Source organism: Alosa sapidissima, chromosome 2 (assembly GCF_018492685.1).
Source record: "Alosa sapidissima isolate fAloSap1 chromosome 2, fAloSap1.pri, whole genome shotgun sequence".
In the NCBI taxonomy this organism is placed as follows: Eukaryota; Metazoa; Chordata; class Actinopteri; order Clupeiformes; family Clupeidae; genus Alosa; species Alosa sapidissima.
Window position 1 is genome coordinate 11,684,763 of NC_055958.1, and position 20,170 is coordinate 11,704,932.

Below are 20,170 nucleotides of genomic sequence, written 5' to 3' on the forward strand. Positions count from 1 at the left end.
CGCGTAAAGTAAACCGCCAGGAAGACTTTACTGAACACAAGCCAGCTGTCAAATCCACTGGCGATGAAATCTGTCTGAACGTGGTATAATGAGATACGACTTGAAAAATAAACCAATCTTATGATCCAAACATCTCATCCATTTGGCGACAGTCAATGGCCGGTCACAACTAAATTAATTTGCAAAATTATAACACCTTATCTAGGCTACTGAATATCGTTTAGGCCAACTTCAGGAGCTATATAAGATGCGTCATTAAAAGTGCAAATGCACTAACGTCCACACACACACACACACACACACACACACACACAGAGATGGCACACGCTCCCTCCGTAACCCCACTGTCTCACACTCACTCACCCACTCTGTGCTTGCAACCCATAAAACACTACCGGATGGAGACGGAAAATCCTTCTGGATGTCTAGTAGCGGTAGAAGCATGAACGCTGGATTACAACCTTTCCACGCTGCATAGGACGGGATGTAAGGATGAAGTTATAACGGAACTTTCTTAAACGCCACTAACTGACAGCGTTTCAAGAACAAATTGCATATTTTTGGTAAGACGAAAGCTTGCAGTTTTATCAACGCGGGAAGAATGTTATAACTTCTTGTCAAAGGATTAGGTAGTCTTTGATCGAAGATAGCCTGTAGGTATCCCTCAGACATTTGCTAAAATGTTGATGGGCTATAGATAGTTTCAGAAGTCAGAAATTGGTCGTTTTCAGCTGATTTTTTTGTAAAACCTTACTGTTTGTAAGGGAGAAAATAGGATTTGCAGCATTAATATGGGTTTTATGGCAAGACCTTCAGTAACCACTATTGCAACACAGACGGTTGGCTATCTGTCTAGTTGGAAGCTGGTGACAAAAATATATTTTTGGTTTGCCTTCATTAATATTGTGTCCTGCATTTCTAATGTGTTTGCTTATGCAGATATTTCATTACTTATTTATTTAAACGTGTGAGGGTATAAGGTTTCAGATGTCATACAATTCGTTCTGTTTTTCGGACTGAATTATGAAGTGAAGTGCTACAAAGTGGCTTGTGTGTGCGTAATATGTTAGTATGAGGGGGTATTGAGTGACTACAGTTTTACTGTGATTGTAACACAGAGAGAACTTTGGTAAATATTTATTTTCTGTAAATCGTAAAAGCGTCTGCTAAATACAATTTATATTCTGTAAATAGCTTTGGACAAAAGCGTTTTCAATATACAATAACCATAACCATAGGCCTACATGTAGTGTGTGTGTGTGTGTGTGTGTGTTTGCTTGTGTGTCAGGGTGAGATTATTAGCGTGCTAGCAAGTGTTAGACATGCAAGGAAGTATTAGTAGACAGTCCATGGTCTTTATGCATGCAACTTGTGGAACGGCCAATCCAGGACTGGCATCAGTATAGGCTATGGCATAAAAGGTTTGGTGGTGTGTGTGTCTGTGTGTGTGTGTGTGTGTGTGTGTGTGTGTGTTTGTGTGAAACATTCAAACAGCCATAAAGCTGCTAACCAGTGTGTGTGTGTGTGTGTGTGTGTGTGTGTGTGTGTGTGTGAAACATTCAAACAGCCATAAAGCTGCTAACCAGTGTAATGATTAAAACAATGGTTTCTTTTCAGGCTAATTAAGGCAATATATCATTGTGTCAGGCCTGTGTATGCATGTCCTGAATGATGCACTTTTTCCAGCTTCTGCCCTCCACCAAGACCCCACTCATCTTAGTATGCTTGTCTTAGACACAGACCCCACTCATCTTAGTGTGCTTGTCTTAGACGGCACCAGACATAAATAAGGTGCATTTCTGAAGTGTGCTCCAGTTACAGCGCCCACGCTCCTTGACATCTGGGATTTTTAAGGTCACTCACCGTCTTACAAGACTGGAGGAGTTTTGGACGTATGACAGAATGACTGGGTCTCTAAAGACTGGCCATTTTATGAATCTTGCATCTCAATTGTTTCTGTTCCAGGTCTTCTTCATCCTCTGTCCAGGAAAGGCCCTTAAGTAGCTACATCAGTAATTGAAAAACATCTGGCCAACATGCACAGGGACAGGGAGTTTTGTACATTTGTTAATTTACATTTTTATTCTATTGGGGCCATTTTATAAGGGAATATACATGTGACAAGGGGATTGCACTATAAATTGATTGAGTGATATACAGATTGATTGATTGATTGGTTGATTGATTAATTGATTGATTGGTTGATCTTGAGGTCAGGGTCAATGTTCAGGTATAGGGTCTGGGTAGAACTGTAATGATGAGAAGCAAATTACAAACGTTTCTTTGCATTTTCCTTGACATTTATTTTCATTTCCAGGTCCAATAAATAGGGACAAATACAGACAAATGTGCCCCTAAAACAAACAGTTGCCATTCATAGAATAATGCAGAAATACATGTATCACTCCAAGTCAAGATATGATCATGTTTGATGAGTAACAATTTATTTGGATATTCTGTCGACAGATACTTTACTGATGGTTTATTGAAATCCAAGTTCAGTTTTTAGAATGGCTGTTCAGCAATCAGTTGACTAATATTTAGCAGATGCTTTTTTCCAAAGAGACTGAACCGGGATCAGCTGATTGTCAATCGGTGACGTTACTGCTGAACCCATCTGCCAAATCTTTTATGCCCTCTCAATCATTCCGCTTGAACTGCCGCCCAGAGCAAACAAGAGAAAAAATATTCTTTCTTGAAAAATAACTTAATCTCTGTAATCTAAGTTTGACCATAAATTGTTGTTAAGAATGTTACTAGATAGTTTGCTTTTAATCTGAGCACCTGTAGATAGTCTATAGGAGACCATCCAAGTGAAGTGTGACCCGGAGAAATACAGAAACACCTGTTTAATATGAAATAGCCATACAGGTTTATACATGTAAGTGTGTGTGTGTGTGCATGTGTGTGTGTGTACGTGCGCACCTGTTGTTCCTTCAGCATCAACAGATAGCATGTTTATAACCAGAGTATCTAGATAGTATTAGATAGTTCCTGGAGACCATGCAGGTAAAGTGTGATCCAAAAGGACTTCAGGCTTTACTAATGAGAGCTTCTGTGTTGTCCATCAGTACTGTAGAAGTCAGGATGATTGTATGCCAGGCGGTCCTGGTGTTGGGCTTGTTCTGGGTCAGAACCGACGCGCAGGAACGGGGACCTCGTCCATGGCCCTTACCAGGTGAAGAACCAGACCCGGACCCTGTCCTTCCTGATCCATCGGGCCAGTGCTGTCATCGTGAGTATGGGCATGTTCAAGAGTTTTGAGCGCTGCTGTGAAAGACAGCAGGGGATTTCATTGCTCTTGGTTCTGTTTGATCTGTCTAAGGGTTAATTAAGTTCCAAGTTATAAGGGCTGATTAAGTTCGGATAACACATTTCATTTACTGACTTCCTGGCTCATGGCACAGTGAAGGACTGGGGACAACAACAACACATTACATTTATATAGCGTTTTTCACAACACTCAAAGCGCTTTACAGTGAAGGGGGTACCTCACTAACCACCACCAATGTGTAGCACCCACCTGGGTGTTGCACAGCAGCCATTATGCGCCAGAACGCTCACCACGCTTTAGTAATTCAGCAAAGACAGGGACAGGTTGGTCTGGCTGCTGGCTCAAGGCTCTGTGTGTACAATCGTGCGTGTGTAAGAGTGTACGTGAGAGAGAGAGAGAGAGAGAGAGAGAGAGAGAGAGAGAGAGAAAGAGAATGGATGTGAGGATGTAGACATCAATAATGATAAAGACATTTGAATCTAAATGACATTGAAAAACTATTCCTGTATTGCAAGATTCTTATATAATTCCCTATAATTTAGAAAGCAGTTGAGTCTAACTCTATTGCCTTGGTTAGACCCAGCAGTCTAAAGGCCTCTGCGCCAACGCTTTCAACATTTGGTTCCGTTAGATTCCATCGTTTCCATAACCACCCCGCACACCAGCATCAAACTCTGCCATCAATACCATGTCTATTACGACTCAGTTCTATTTCTGATGGTGCCGCTCCATTGTTTATGAAATGCTTGTCAGTGAAAAATGTCGGCGCTGGTGTGCGTGGGCAAGAGACAGAATGTGTTGGCCCCTGTAAGCGGAGCGCTAAACAGTTGTAGAGCAGCTGGGTCTCACCGAGGCACATGTCCCATTATGGGACTCTTGTTGTTGAGTCATAACAGGTACAGATGGAGAAGTCTTTCTGAGAAAATCAGTAAACTCATAAAAACAGATTGTCATTTGATATCATTCTCTCAAATGTTTGCATTTCATATTTTGCGCATGGTGCAAAAATGTAATCATCTGCAAATGTCATGAAAACATTTGAAAAGAAGTCATTATTTTGCAGGTTTAAAGGTGCTCTAAGCGATGTTACGCGATGTTTTGTTACATACAGCAAACATCTCCTCACAATCCACTACCTGCATGTCCCTTAAATACACTGTAAAAAACACGGTCTCTGTAGACAGCCCAGGCTCCAAAAACGGCAATAAAAACACCCTGGTGCAGCCTGGACCATGAAACATAACAAACTTTTCCAGCCAATCACGGACGAGATGCGCGTTCAGGAGAGTTTCAGTTGCATGGGAGGGAGGAGGAGGGAGGGGCGAGCTAGCTCTCTGTTTTGTTTGAATGTCAACAGAAGTGACGTTACCCAACATGGCACTTTTAACCTAGAGTCCCAAATTGAAATTAAGATTGGGTCTGGACAAGCTTCATTCACCTCCCATTGCCAAGGGCTGTCACCAATGGGCGCCAATCAAAATGCCTCAGGACACAATTTGTTAGACCTAAAACCAATCAGAGCAATGAAGGAGATGACATGCAGAACAACGGAAAAACACGTCTCAACAAATGAGCGTTTTTCTAAAACTGCTTCGATGTCATTATATTAAGCCCGCCTCAGTGATTGTAATTGGTGCCTGGGTTTTAGGAGCATTGGAAATGGGAGTGAATGGCCTTTTTGCCAGACGGACCAGCAGAGCAAATTCAAATTTGACAAAGGTTCGTTTGGGTTCTCCCAGGCTAATGTGGTTTCTGATAGATTTTCTGATAATATTATTTCTCTCTATTGCGAGAAAGCCATTGAAATACTGCCAGCTTTAAAATGGTACCCTCCCTTCTCCACCCATGTTTGTCCCTTTGCAGAGGAAATCATGTGTCCGATCAACGTGTACTTTGTCCTGGACACGTCCGAGTCCGTGGCTCTGCTGGAGCAGCCCCCAGGCAGCACTGTGAATAGCATCAAGGAGTTCACCAAGTACTTTGCCGTGCGTCTGAAGGACGAGACCTTCACCAACGGGGTCCAGCTCTCGTGGACCATGGGAGGCCTCCACTTCTCCCAGAACAACAAGGTCTTCAGCAAGATCACCAACCGCGACGAATTCCTCCGCAACGTCAAGACTGTCGATTACTTTGGCAAGGGCTCGTACATCGACTGTGCCCTCAACAACATGACGGAGGCGATCGCACAGCACCCGTTCCCGATGAAGACGGTGAACTTCGCCGTGGTTGTGACGGACGGCTACGAGACGGGACACCCGTGCGGCGGCATCAAGGCGGCGGCCGAGCGGGCGAGGGACCAGGGAAACCAGCTGTTCGCCGTGGCCGTGTCGCAGAGTAAATTGGAGACGGGACTGCGAGAGATCGCCAGCTCCCCAGTGGAAATGTTCCGTGACAACTTTGTGGCGGTTGACCTGCCTCAGACCACAAATGTGAACATGCAAACAATCGAACGGATTATTATGACAATGGTAAGAGTCCCATGTGTAGCTAACTATTGACAGGCCAAAAAACAGAGAATGGTTGTATTGTGGGTCATGATAAATAATGTGATGTTGAGCTTTGCCATGTGTGTTTAGTGGTGATATGTCATGTTGATTGTCCCTTCTGCGTTTCTCCACAGAAAAATCGTGCCTATCAGGAGGTGAGATATGAGTGATTCACATTCAAATGAAGTGGACCCAATGCTGTATATAGTCCTACCAGCATACTTCCTGGAAGAAAAACATATTTCACCATTTGTTTGTTTGTTTTTGTTTGTTTTGTGGAATTCTTGTTTGGTTTAACTTGATGCAGTGTGGGGACACAGCTGACTACATGACATTGGGCCCTAATTTAAATGAGAGCAAAGTGCTGAAGTCAAACAAAAGCTCATTTAAAACCTGCACAAAATCTCTTTGCTGATTTAGTACCATGAGCAAGAGCCTGAGCATAAACATCACACGCCACACGACGGCTTTAGTTCACGCACAGGACACTTTGCTCATTGACTGACGTTGCATTTTGCTTCCAAGGAGACTTTGTGCACATCCCAGGTGCTGAACAAAAAAAGGTCAAGTTTTTTAGGAAAAAAGTTCGCACACTCCTTGGTATTCTTTTGTTGAGTGTGCAAACTTTTTTCCTAAAAAACTTGACGTTGCACTTTGCCCAGTGGTTAAATTAGGGCCCATTGGGACTGACATTGCACAGTGTTTAAATTAGGGTCCATTAGGACTGACGTCTCCTCAGTGTTTAAATTAGAGTCCATTAGGACTGACGTCTCCTCAGTGTCTAAATTAGGGCCAATTGGGACTGACGTTGTCCAGTGTCTAAATTAGGGCCCGTTGTTTGTCTCCTCAGTGTTTCAGGCCCAAGTGTGTGGAACGGGATGGCCCTCTCGGTCCGAAAGGTCGCAGAGGACCAAAAGTAAGTTTCAGTTACCGATGATGTCATACATTTCAATCTGTTTCATCATTACCTCTGGGAGGGAAATGTATTCACTACTTGTGTTTCTACATTAATATCAGTAAGAAAGTACCCCTTATATTCCTCTATTCCATCTGCTTGTCTTCCTTTAGGGACAAAAGGGGGTTATTGGAGTGCATGGATTGAGAGGTCATAAGGGACAGGCGGTAAGATAAGACTTCTCTTTCTATGATTTGTTGTGATATTGTGACTTTTTCATAATTAATAACAGCTTCTTGAAAGGCAAATGTTTTTGTTTTGATGTGGCGTTGTTGTGAAGATGTGTTGGTGTGTTGTCTCTTGCAGGGGGATCCAGGTCTTGAGGGTCCTATTGGGCCGCCAGGTCCAAAGGTACATCTGTGCAGTTGCACAAGCATGCTGCCACATACAAAGCCATTTAATGTCTTTAATGTGTGAATGTCTGTTAATGTTTTTAATGTGTGAATGTCTTCACGTTTCAATTTCTTTTATTTCTCTTCAGGGTGAAACTGGACCAAAAGGAGACAAAGTGAGTCAACGCAACCCACATGATGCATCCAGAATATTTATCCACTTATGTGGGGCATACTTACGTATGTAGCCTACAGTACATTCTATCATTTATATATATAAGTAAGCATAATGTTATTCACCATTTGGAATAGGTCTTTGCAACTTGTCAGGATTATTTGCATCATTGTAAGACCAAACATTGGTTCTGAAAAAGACATGCACACCACCTCTTGTATTCATAAACAGTATGTAAATCAACTGCTATATTTATAATAAACAATCGTTTTCTATTTTTTTCTCCTGTATAGGGTGACATTGGAGACCAAGGTGGAAAGGTATGTCATTCTCTTTTCAAAGACAATTCTGTAAGAAAACCGTTCACATGGTAACTCAGGGTGCAACAGTGTGTTCTGACATCCCAATATCTTCCTCCAATGACCAGGGCGTTGCTGGACTTTCAGGTCGCAATGGAACAGATGGCCAGAAGGTAAGATGGAGAAACACTTCTAATCCTTACGGACGCAGTAAACACCTGTCGAAAGGAACACAGTGCAGTTATTTTACCTTCAAAGAACAGCTTCAAATTCATTCTGATGCTACACTGATTTAGTATATGGAGAATGAAGTCTTTGACCAATGCGTGCCCAGAGCGCTTGATATTGCACTATGTAACATTTTTGGTTGGGTTGTATTATGACCCTTTTAGTTTTTTTTTGACTAATTGGGTATTGTCTTGACGCCAAGAGGCATAGATATCAATTCTTCCATCGTGTTCCTTTAAAAATGCCTAGCCGTTAAAAGGATTCAGACATCTCCTCACTGGACCACGGCCAGAGTGCTGATGGAAGACATAAAAATACTGTGTACTCCACTGTGAGTGGAGAGCTCAGCGTACTAACAAGAGTATGTGGTGTTTCAGGGCAAGATCGGTAGGATTGGCGCCCCAGGGTGCAAAGGAGATCAAGGAGATAAGGTTGGTCATATATCCACACTCTTGGAAGTTCATGGGTGCCACTAAACATTAAAAAAAGCATTTTATAGTAGTTGACTGATATTTAGCATGATTTTCAGGCAGCAACACTTTTGCTGCTCCATCATTGATTGACATTGATTATTAATCACTCAGTTTGTATTGTATCAGCTAAAGTACCTTGAATACCTCAACTTGCCCAATACATTTTGATGGTTATCCCTCAGTCTACACCCCCCCCCCCCCACCCCCCAACCATCACACACTGCCACCCCCCACCCCACCCCCACCTTCCACCCCCACCTTCCACCCCTAATTTCTCTGTTAGGGTATAGACGGGTATCCTGGAGATTACCTCACCTCTAATTTCTCTGTTAGGGAATAGACGGCTATCCTGGAGATTCTGGTGACCCTGGACCTGCCGGACCTGTGGGAGTGAAGGTGAGGTCCTGAGGAGATTTTAAAACATGTACAAAATAAAATCAAACTCATGTATCATCTCTATCCAAGAAGAGGGTAATAATCCCGTCTGGTGGTTTCTGTCCGTTTGTAGGGGGACCCTGGACACGGAGGCAGATCAGGCCCTCCTGGGCCACCAGGAGATGTTGGACCAAAAGTACAATTATGCCCTCACATTATTACTCCATAATACCCTATTTTGCTTTTATAGTATTACACCAAGTGCATTTTAAACCACTAATAAATGTGTTAGTAAAACCGCTACTAAAACCTTTATTACAACTTTTACTAGCAGGCAGGGAAATGCGTTTGTGTTTATTGCACTAGGGGGAGAGAGGAGTGCCAGGCACACAAGGCTTTCCAGGAACCAAAGGGCCACAAGTAAGGGACTCTCTCACTACTCTACCTTTCTCCGGTTGTTTGTTTTCTGGAGCTGTTCCGTGACTGTATGTGTGCTGTCTTTAGGGAGGACCAGGAGGAATTGGGCCAAAGGGAGAACAGGTAAAAACAATGTTCAAGTGATAACATAACCAAATATGACAACATCATACGTAATAACAACATCATACGTAATAACACTTCATGTACCCGTACTCTTAAATTACTCTGTCTTTTTATGGAAACCTTACAATGCATGCAATATTGAAAAGCACATGTGCTGTCATTTTCAGGGAAGAACAGGCAATACTGGAGCCAAAGGCATTCAAGGAAGAGTTGGACCCAAAGGAGATAAGGTTTGGTTACAGATACAGTCCCAGCGCTACATATAGGGACCTTTTCACAGTTTAACAACCTCCCAGCCAGAGAGGCTGCTGTAAATTGGCATTGAGCATTGCCATTGAAATTCACGGAGGAACATTCAGATAAGATAACACACTATTGATCCTGGAGAGGGGCAACATTTGGGTGTCAACAGCAGCAGAAAGATAGCCTGGCATAGCCACACTCAAACTCTCTAACTGATAAAGGAGGGAAAATGCCTCTGCATGCAACTCAATAGACCTAATCAATCAGAGCAACGAAACATGTGAATCCCTTAGGGAAAACAGCCCAAAACATCTTCTCAACAAGTGCCGTAATCACTGTTTTCTGTTTTTTTTTTTTCAAATTGCACTGTCAATATCTTGTAAAACAGATGCTGTAGCGAAATATAAACATCTAGCTTCTCTAGCGACTTTTATTATAAACAACATTTATTGAACTCCGATTTTTTAAATTCAGGCTGGCCGAAAGACAGATGAAGAAATTATTGAAAGATTAATTATGCAGAAGTTATAGACTGTCCAACGTTTGTGTCTTTCTTCCTGTCCGCAGGGGGAGCCTGGCCCTGAAGGCGTGAGGGGAGTGCCTGGACAGGGTGGGGCCAAAGGAGCAAAGGTAAATGTCTAACACATAGGGGGCGCTGTGGCGTGTGCACACACATTCGGCTCTGAGTGCCCATGGGGACCTGGGTTCGAATCCGACCCGCGGCCATTTCCCAATCCCAACTCTTCACCATCCAATCTGAATAAAGGTCAAATGGTCAAGAGAAAAATGGAAAATGGAGGTTGGAATGGAATGGAGGTTATTTTGTGATGTTGTTTGTCTGTCTGTCTGTCTGTCTGTTTGTATGTCTGTCTGTCTGTCTGTCTGTCTGTCTGTCTGTTTGTATGTCTGTCTGTCTGTCTGTGTGCCGGGTTACACCAAAACGATCAGCCTGATTTTCATGGGCCATGGGCAGCCCATTACATTTTGAAGCAGGCCTGACTTATGTTGCAGCTCCACAAATATATTTTCTGTTTTACTTACACCAACCAGTCAATTCTAAACATTAACATTTATGGTCACATTTACTTGATTCACAGTTTTCACTTCACAATGATGGAAAGTTCTGGATCTTTTTGTTTTTGATCTGGAAATTAAATTGTATCTGCAAGTAATGTGAACAAATCTCCCGATTACAATCTTTAGTATAATCTGCAAGTACAGCTCATGTTGTTTCCCCATCCCACTGTCCAGAGGCAGAGTGGTCACCCTCCGTTTAGCAAGCATAGCTTTACAGTGTGGTTGATTTGAAGTGAGTCACTGTACTTGCACATACCAAAACATGACACTTTGACTCCTTTTTTGGAACTGTTTGCTGAGGTTTATTCGGAAACTATGTGTTATTTCTTTTCAACGGGTGGGAGTAACATTACAACTACTCATGTTACTGTAATTTGGGGTATTATTTTACTTGTAATTAACTTTTATACTGTATTTGTACTATTTAAGTTGTACTTGTAATCTACAATTTTACCTGGCATTACCAAAGCAAACGCAGCTGATTGGAAACCCAAATTCAGTTAACTTCGAGAATCAGCTCCTGTTGATTCTAAACAAAGGATTCGGAAAGTGAGCATGGTTTGAGTTTAGACACTCCAATTAGGTACATTGTCTGGCTGTTTCCATGCAATGAATTGTACGCATTTAATACAACAAAACATTTATCTATTGGTTTAAACCCCAAATGGGTGTTTTATCCATTCATGCCTACTATCATTTATCAGAGAACATCAGTTAATTTGAAGATCATGCCAAAACTACATACCTGAATAAAGTTTACCTCAAAACATGGTAAACTATTGCATTGTGTTGCATTAATGTACATATGTATACTGTTATATTTTCAAATCGAATACTGTTTAGTTGCAATAACATTTTTCTGGTTCTACTTTTGAGTCACTTAGCCTCCCTTACCTCACCGATACCCTCTCTTCGCAGGGGCATCCAGGTTTGGGAGGCCCTAGAGGACCACCAGGGGAAACAGGAACTCCAGGCACCCAGGTGGGCCTAATCCTGAGGCATGATGGGAGTTGAAGTTCATTCTAGTGCAAGAGGTTCCTCTCTCCACAGCTTATAAATTTCTAGTATGGGGATTGCATTGTACATAGTCCATTCTGAGAAGTACACAGGCTTAGTCAAAAGGCCTAGTGACTAGATAGACTGATAGTTGTATTAGTCATATTCAGCTTGATATCACTGCGTAGTCATTGCTTGACGTAAGCCCTTGTGATTTGAGCTTAAGCTGTTCTGGTGAAAAGGATAAACGTATTTCAAATATTACCTAGAACACTTAACTTTCCTTGGAAGTCTGTGCATGAAGCCAAAATTTGCTTTGCCTCATTAGAAAGAGAATACTGCAAAACAAAACACTGTTACTCTTCTGATTTTGGCATTGGACACTAAAATGTCCTTCCCTAGGCACTGTCTTATAAATGTCAAGGTCATGAATTCCTGTGAAGTCTCATAGCACACAAATTACACATACATTACTATCAATGCTATTTACAACCTCTTTATGGCTTTTTATAACACTTTGAATTGATTTGGACACAACACAACTCCCCCTCTCTTTCTCTCTCACTCTCTCTCTGTTTGCTATAGGGGCCCGCAGGGGACACTGGAGACGAGGGTCCCAGGGGAGATGTTGGCCCCCCAGGACCAAGGGTAGGGTATATCAGCTCACTTAACACACACCCAAAGAGAACAGTAGTCTGTGCAGTGCATAAAAACAAACAGCACACACATATGTTACTATAGCTACTGTAGCTGCACAGTTTGAGAATATTGCTGATACAAGTCTTACAGAAGAACTGTAGGACTATAAGTGCTACATTCCCCCCTAGCAAATCAGTCTTGCTGTTGTCTGGGCTGTAAATGCAACCAGCACTGTGTATGCCACCCTTGCCCCCCAACCACACATTCATAGGAGTAAACTGGGGTCAATGCTCACAAATCTGAACAGTGCTTTTTTATTCTGCTACCCTGCAGCATAGTGTGCTGGTTTATAAAAGTACATGGAATGGCGCTGTTCAGTGCACTCATTCCCCCAAAACCCCTGAGTGCTTGTACATCTCTTGTCACTCACATAGCTCCCATGGAGTCTTTGTAGTTTCCACAGTATGAACATACTGTGTCTACAGCCCATTCAAACCGCGGACCACCGCAACCGAAGAACATTTTGAAGGCCTTCAGAAATTCCCATATAAATTCATACAGTAGTAGTCTGCAGACTATGAATGCAACACTCTGCATGCATAGTATTTATAAATTCAATCTGGCACACTGAAAACGCTTGCAACACTCTGTAGTTTGAAAAAGACGAGCATTTTAAGTCATAGATCAAAACTGACATGAACACAAACAGCAGGTTGAAATAAGTATGTTTCATTCAAAGTCTTGACAACAGTGAGGATGATTAGCACATTGCAACCAATTTTGTTTAATTACTTAGTAAGGTCTCTATAATTTGCTATAAATACTGAATCTGTCCTATTTCCTCAAAACGTCTGCCACTGTTTTCAGTTTGACTGGCGTTACACTCTGCCGCTCTGTCCCTTCAGATGGAGTGCCTAGTGTGCACTCTGAGAGTGTGATAATTCCATCAGCACACATTTATGAGCGATTTCAAGGTGCCAGTGTGCGCTCATAGCAGTTTACGAGTGCACCCAAATGGTCACATCTGACACGGGTTGGTTCAAAATGTGTGAACTGCCTGTATGTAGTTCATCCATTTAGTCATTTTGTATCTGGAGTGGCTAGCAGTGGATGCTCACAGTACAAAATGGTTGACCATCTTCACCCTCTGTCCAGATTTCTAGGAGACACTACGTTCTATACACAGCCATCAAAATTCCATCCAAATTTAAACAGGAACATAACGACAAAGAGTGCACTGTCTTACAGTGGCAACTTGTAGAGAATGCAGCATATTTAAAGATCAGGAATGCAATAAACTATATCCTGTCTCAATCTTTTGGATGAGGGAATTTCTGTCACATGGCTTAGTGTATCTGAGGATAATTTTATGAATACACCAAATAGGCAAATTCACCAGTCTGTCTAATCAAAAGAAAGGCTGTAAAATCAGTCATTCACAAAAATAAACTAATTCTGAACTAAAATAATGCTGTTTTCCTTTCCATGGTTCCTTAATAGATAGTATTACGCTACTACTCGGGACTGCAAGTCATTTGAGTGTCAGCCATGCTGTGTTGCGTTTTATGTGACTGGATTGGCAGAACAGGCGTGGGAGGAACAGCATTGGAAACTGAATATTTCCATTTCCCTCTTCACCATGTTTATTATAGTCTAACAGCTCTCTCTCCGTCTCTCTCTCTCTCTCTAATATAAAATACGTTTACTACAAGTCAACAAATCAAATATGAAATATGTGGACCCAAACTCATAATTCACCTTTTTTGTTCACATTTTTTGATAGCTTGAGTAGCAAGTGTTATGACTACTGGTGGTTGCTCTCCTGCTGTTTGCATTCCATTCTCCATTACATAAACCAGGCTTATACTGCTATCATCAGTTATTATGGAACTTGCTGTCTCATTCAGTGCCATCAAGCCTCTTAGCGCTTTATGTTTGCTAAGCTAGTCTTAATCCAAAAGTAGTTAAAACATAAACAAGTTTAGACCCAAGTTATTATATTCTTCACTGTAAATTCTTCATATTGCTTACACTGTTTTTCTTTGTCAAATTTTTCTCCATCATAGGGTGACCGTGGAAGAAACGGGTTCAGTTATCCTGGCTCGAGAGGACGAACAGTGAGAAAAGTTTTGATTTCTTTATGGTAGCCAGGTATCAGTTGCCCTTATCAGTCTATAGAGTGTCCCAGTGACTTCCGTTTTACTTCCGCTACAAGGGACCTGTCTTTCAAAAAAATATGAACGGGAGTTAATGGAGCGATAACAATTATTCCAGTTTGAATTGTGCCACGAATTTCACATATGATGTGTGTGAATTTAAAAGATAATTTTTCACATCAAGAAGGTACTGTTGTTCGATAGACTTCAAAAGTTATGTTGGTTTTGTGCAAATCTGCTCAGTGGACTACATCTCTCGTCTTGAACGATGTACGTCACCAATGTAATTAACGATACGATTAGCTGTTATATGCTAGTTAACGGTTGCATCTTGCTGCCTGCAATATCACTTAACAGTATCTAATGTACAGTCTATGGACGAATACAACTTACCTGATGTGTTTAATCCTCTGACTCATGGTATTTTCATCGGCAAGGAAAGCCCAATTAAGACCTGTTGCTGGTATGCTTGTACAATCTAGTGTGGCTGTGAATGAGCTAACGTCACTAGCGCGACTGATGGGTTTGTAGTCGTGGGAATTACGATCTTTCACAATGTTGTAATTCAGTAGTTACGAAACAAACTGCAAATGTCTTTACATGAAAATTTGTCTTTAAAATTGACAAACATCATATGGGTAATTCAAGGCACAAGTCAACCGGGACCAGAAAATAATTTCTTTTTCGCCATAGACTGGCGTTCAAATTTTTTTGAAAGATAGGTCCCATGGAGGCAAATGGAAGTGGCGTCACTGGGACACTCTATAGTACCCAACAAATTCCCTCTCCTACCACTTGTGACTGTGCAGGCACTGGCTGTGTTATAAGATATAAAACTGCATAGTTATGCGAAATGTAAGCTGCATATCGCTGTGTATTACTGTTGGACTTCTCCGATAACCCAACCCATCAATAAACATGTGTTTGTATCATTGTTGTTGTCGTTGTTGTTACCCAGGGCGACCGGGGTGAGAAAGGAAGAAAGGGTCCCCGGGGTAGCAGAGGGGACTGCGGGGCAAAAGGAGATCCTGGGACCAAAGGAGAAAATGGTGATCCGGTGAGAGACCTGTGTTGCACCATTACAATATCATCTACGTAGACTGTTATTATTTAAACAATTACAATAGCATCTATGTAGACTATTACTCTTTAAACAAGACCTGCGTCGCATCCCTCAGCGTTAAGTGCCTTGCTTAAGGACACAACGGTGAAAGCCAGGAATGGAACCCACAGTAGAACTTACACAGTACTAAAGTGGTTCTGATTCCTGTGTTTTTGAGTGTTCTGTTTATCTCATCATCAGGGCGATCCGGGACTGGTGGGGCAACCTGGGATCAGAGGACTGTCGGGAGATGCTGGTCCTCCTGTAAGTGCTAAGAACCTGGTGACATTAAACCCAGAACCCCTGTGCAGTCTGGGAAGTCAGGAAGTACTAAGCCCTTCACAAAAACTCAAAGCTCAATAAAGTCAAGTAAAGTTTGTGGGGTTCAGCAAACATTCAAAGTGGCTGGGACTCACAACATCGGTGTGACAGAGTGCCGTCCCTACATTTGAGTGTGCGCTCTGACTGCCATACCAATGAGCCTTGTGGTCAAGCTGCAGATTTGGACTGCTCTCTCCCTTTGCCACGTTTGGGAATCATACCCCAACCGACCATTTCTTAGGTGGCGTGCTATCGCTGCTCCGCATCTGGATTATCTATTAATTGGCCGTCAAGTAGTTTAGATGCGTTAGTCTGACAGCCTAAAATACTTCAAACGCAGCCTTGAGAATTTACAGTTTTTATTACACACAATAACAGTTGCAACATTGTCCATTTTAAATCAATCCAAGGTAACTCAAGGACTGTTGCTAAATATAAATGAAAGAAAGAATGGAATCTATAAGAATACTGTATATAAATGAAAGATAGAATGGAAACTATAACAACACATAAATAAAAGGTAGAATGGAATGTATAACAACATACAAATGAAAGATCGACTGGAATCTATAGTCAGCTCCTAATTTGGAAACAATTTTGTTCTCCTATTACAAACACTGTTGAACTCTTTCCTCCCATGCCTCTGTTCCTCAGGGGGACCCTGGCCCGGAGGGAGACCCTGGACTGAGCGTGAGTTATCTCTCTGGTCTCCTCAGCTCTGCTCTCATCGTACTCTGTGTTGTCATTACGTGTCTGCGTGTCCTAATCCATCTGTGTCCTCTTCCCCAGGAATGTGATGTCATGAGCTATATCAGAGAGACGTGTGGCTGTTGTGGTAAGTGTCACTGACCAAAGGCTTGCTGAGAAAGAGAACAGTACATTTGTGCTTTTAATTTTCATTTTACTTGTTTTTTAATGGAAGTTATGTAATTAAAAACATGATTATTTGGGATTGTTACAAAAGACTTGTGTCTTCCCCCCCCCCCCCCACAGACTGTGAGAAGCAATGTGGCGCTCTGGACATTGTGTTTGTGATTGACAGCTCAGAGAGCGTGGGGCTCACAAACTTCACCCTGGAGAAACACTTTGTCATCAACACCATGAACAAGCTGGGCTCCATGGCAACGAACCCCAACTCAGCTTCAGGTATAGCTGCCCTGTGAGTCATAAAACTGGACTGTGGAATTATGGGACCGTTATGGGACTGTTCCTGCCCTCATTAATCAATGAATGAATGAGTATTAAAACAGGCAGGTCCCTGTGTCTCTAACTAGTGCTGCAAGCCAATGCTGGGCCCTGTATGATTCTAGAAAAAAGTAAGAGCAGCAGTAGCAGCAGTTTATTGAGCTGTAGCTTGAGATACTGTGAGGCTGTTTTCTCCCTTCAATCTAAATGACAGTTTTCCATAACTTACTTACTGAAATACTGTTTTTTTGTTTACAGGGACACGAGTCGGAGTGGTGCAGTACAGCCATAACGGAACCTTCGAGGCCATCCGTCTGAACGACCCAAACATCAACTCACTATCTGCCCTCAAGAAGGCTATAAAGGAGCTGAAGTGGATTGCCGGCGGGACATGGACTCCGTCCGCACTCAAATACGCCTACGACACCATCATCCGTGATGGCAGACGAGAGGGGGCCAGGGTGACTGCGGTGGTCATCACAGATGGCCGCTACGATCCTAAAGACGAGCCCGGTCTGCTCCGGTCCCTTTGCCAGGACCCTGATGTAGACGTCATGGCCGTAGGGATCGGGGACATGTTCAACGTCCCGGTGCAGGACGAGACGTTGGTCAGCATCACCTGTGACCGGCCGCAGCGCGTGAGAAACATGACCAAGTACACAGACCTAGTGGCTGACGCCTTTATCAAGGAGGTCGAGACGGTGCTTTGCCCAGGTACAGCACCTCCCTGCCATTACTCTGACCACTACGCAATTGTTGATATTTATTTTACCTTTTATTATGTATCTGTTTATTTAGTCAATATTTTCCACCATTAGTAACCTTTGCCAGTTTCTAAAAGTAGTATTACTGATACTACTGATAATTGTTACATTTTTAACTACTCTTTTAAATAATGAACATATTTTGTGGCATCCTAAAGTAAACTTGGTTTGATTTATATACTGGTCTCTTTTTTTATCCAGACCCAGTCATTATTTGCCCAGATCTGCCTTGCCAAACAGGTAACATTAATCTCTTTATTTATCGTGTTATTATTATTGTGCTTTAAGTACTCTCCGAGAATTAACAAACAAAGGGAAACAAAACTACTTTTCTGTTCATATAGATAATCTATCAATATCTAGAGTACTTAGAAGTTGTGAACAACCACCACGTTCTACAGAACATAAATAACAGGTCAGGTTAGGTCAGGTTACTTTATTGGTACCCATAGGTAAACTAGGTTTACAGTCTAGGAGGCAGGACACTTTGTAGACCACCACATGACATACAACACATAAACCATTAAACAACATATAAAAGCACATGGAAATGTACAGGAAACAGGAAATGTATCAACTAGGAATTCAACTTACCATTCTCTGCACACTCATATTAAACCTGTGGAGACTAGAGAGGATGACACATTTGACTTCTTTTATTTCATCATACATTTGCCTTCTCCCTCAGATATGGCCGTGGCACCTTGTTCTGACCGGCCTGTGGATCTCGTCTTCCTGGTGGACGGTTCGGAACGCATTGGCCAGGAGAACTTCGACCGTGTGCAGCGCTTCATCGAGAGGGTGGCACGACGCCTCCCGATGGCTCGGGACGGCAGTGACGCCATGGGAGCCCGCGTCGCGGTCATGCAGTACGGCCGCGCCAACCAGCACCAGGTGGCGTCCGGCCTCACACACAACCTCGGCGTCCTCACCGAGCGTATGGAAGGCATGCGCTACCTGGACGCCTCGTCCGACGTCACCTCCGCCATCACCCACGCCGTCAGCAACGTGCTGTTCTCCGAACGTGTTCGGCAGACCAGGCGTGAGGCCGAGGTCAACTTCGTCTTCGTCACGGACGGCGTTACATCGACAGAGGGGCTCAAGGAGGTTCTTGGAGTCATGCGGAAAGAGCAGGTGGTGCCCTCGGTTGTCGCCTTGGGCAACGAGGTGGACAAGGAGGTGGTCATGCAGTTGGCACTCGGGGATCGTAATGCAGTGTTCGAAGGGCCAGACTACACACACCTGTCCGAGCTGAACTATTTCGATCGGTTTATCCGCTGGGTGTGTTAATGTAAGGCCGACAGGAGTTAGATGTTTAGGAGGAATTAGATGTTTAGTTTCCTCCTACCACAGGTGCTTCTATGTTTTAACTGAATTTGTATGTTTGATTTTATTTTTGTTACATGTGACTTCTTATTCATTCTCATAGTTAAACCAGTCAAAAGTTAAACCAGGATTAACACGTTGTTTTCTGATTAACACAAGTTATCACATAGCCTACTAGGCTACTTTGAGCAAATACAATTTCTAGGGTTGGATTTATTCAGCATCAAATCCATCATCACGCTCTCCCATTGCTCATCTCTCAGTACAACATAAAAGCACACATTTTTGTTTGTAGTGAAAGGTTTGACATCCAGTCATTGATCCTTTCTGCCTAGATTTCAAGTTGTCTCGAACGCACCAATGGCACACTTCCAATGTATTCCATGCAGTGCCAGTGAGGTACTAAGTGGTATAAGATACGGTACGTCCCTGACTGGTTATCATGCTAACTTTAGTGGATATCTCAGCAAACAGGGCATGAGGTTCGAATCCAACCTGTGGTCATTTCCCCACCCCACCCCACCTTGCTTCCTGTCTCTGCACATAACAGGCAAAAAGCCTAAAATATATACTTACAATGTCATGTGGCTTCAGCATTTGCTGCTCATTTCACCCTCTGACTACTGTTAATCTCAGAGTTTCTCTCATTTCACCCTCTGATTACTGTTAATCTGAGTTTCTCTCATTTCACCCTCTGATTACTGTTAATCTGAGTTTCTCTCATTTCACCCTCTGACTACTGTTAATCTGAGTTTCTCTCATTTCACCCTCTGATTACTGTTAATCTCTGAGTTTCCCCACCCCCTGAATCCCCCACATTGGCACATTGAAAACATATTTGTTTTTCGCCCTTGAGCATTTCATCTGCTTTGATAAAGGGGTAAATACGAACTTTACAGCAACAGGCTGTGTGGCTGTGTTGAACAATATATATTACTGTTGGCTCGCTATCATCACTGTATCATGTGAGGAAAAAATATTTCTTACACACATTTGTGTCTGCCTTTATCTAGGTGCTTATCTTGGTCTGGTTACCAAAAACGACATGTTGTAAGATCTACCGGGTGCCTTTGAACTCAAATAAACAATGTTGTGTTTCCCTAGTTGTCGTAAGATGGAAATCTGAGACTCAAACAACTGAAGTAAACAAATAGGTCATATTTGTACCGGTATTTGTCTGCACTGCAGGCTAGCACACACACCAAAGAATGAAAAATCACC

The 20,170-nt window shown here is 42.6% G+C and overlaps 1 protein-coding gene across 1 annotated transcript; it reads left to right on the forward strand.

The window, feature by feature from the left end:
• Positions 1–316: 316 nt before the first annotated feature.
• Positions 317–20,052, forward strand: LOC121689818 (collagen alpha-2(VI) chain-like). Its single transcript, XM_042070043.1, has 28 exons — positions 317–563; positions 3,072–3,235; positions 5,138–5,742; positions 5,895–5,915; positions 6,611–6,676; positions 6,829–6,882; positions 7,022–7,066; positions 7,197–7,223; positions 7,516–7,542; positions 7,650–7,694; positions 8,127–8,180; positions 8,556–8,618; positions 8,731–8,793; positions 8,964–9,017; positions 9,102–9,137; positions 9,308–9,370; positions 9,951–10,013; positions 11,379–11,441; positions 12,042–12,104; positions 14,162–14,212; positions 15,210–15,308; positions 15,555–15,617; positions 16,329–16,364; positions 16,464–16,509; positions 16,668–16,820; positions 17,118–17,573; positions 17,825–17,863; positions 18,312–20,052. The coding sequence occupies exons 2-28, from the start codon at positions 3,088–3,090 to the stop codon at positions 18,911–18,913; spliced, it is 3,105 nt and encodes a 1,034-aa protein (XP_041925977.1). The 5' UTR covers positions 317–563; positions 3,072–3,087; the 3' UTR covers positions 18,914–20,052.
• Positions 20,053–20,170: the final 118 nt, after the last annotated feature.

Bases quoted from the DNA above. Each gene is read 5' to 3' on its own strand.
- LOC121689818 (XM_042070043.1), top strand. From the start codon at position 3,088: ATGATTGTATGCCAGGCGGTCCTGGTGTTGGGCTTGTTCTGGGTCAGA. The intron at 8,619-8,730 runs GTGAGGTCCTGA...GTCCGTTTGTAG, and splicing joins CCGGACCTGTGGGAGTGAAG to GGGGACCCTGGACACGGAGG. The intron at 17,864-18,311 runs GTAACATTAATC...CTTCTCCCTCAG, and splicing joins AGATCTGCCTTGCCAAACAG to ATATGGCCGTGGCACCTTGT.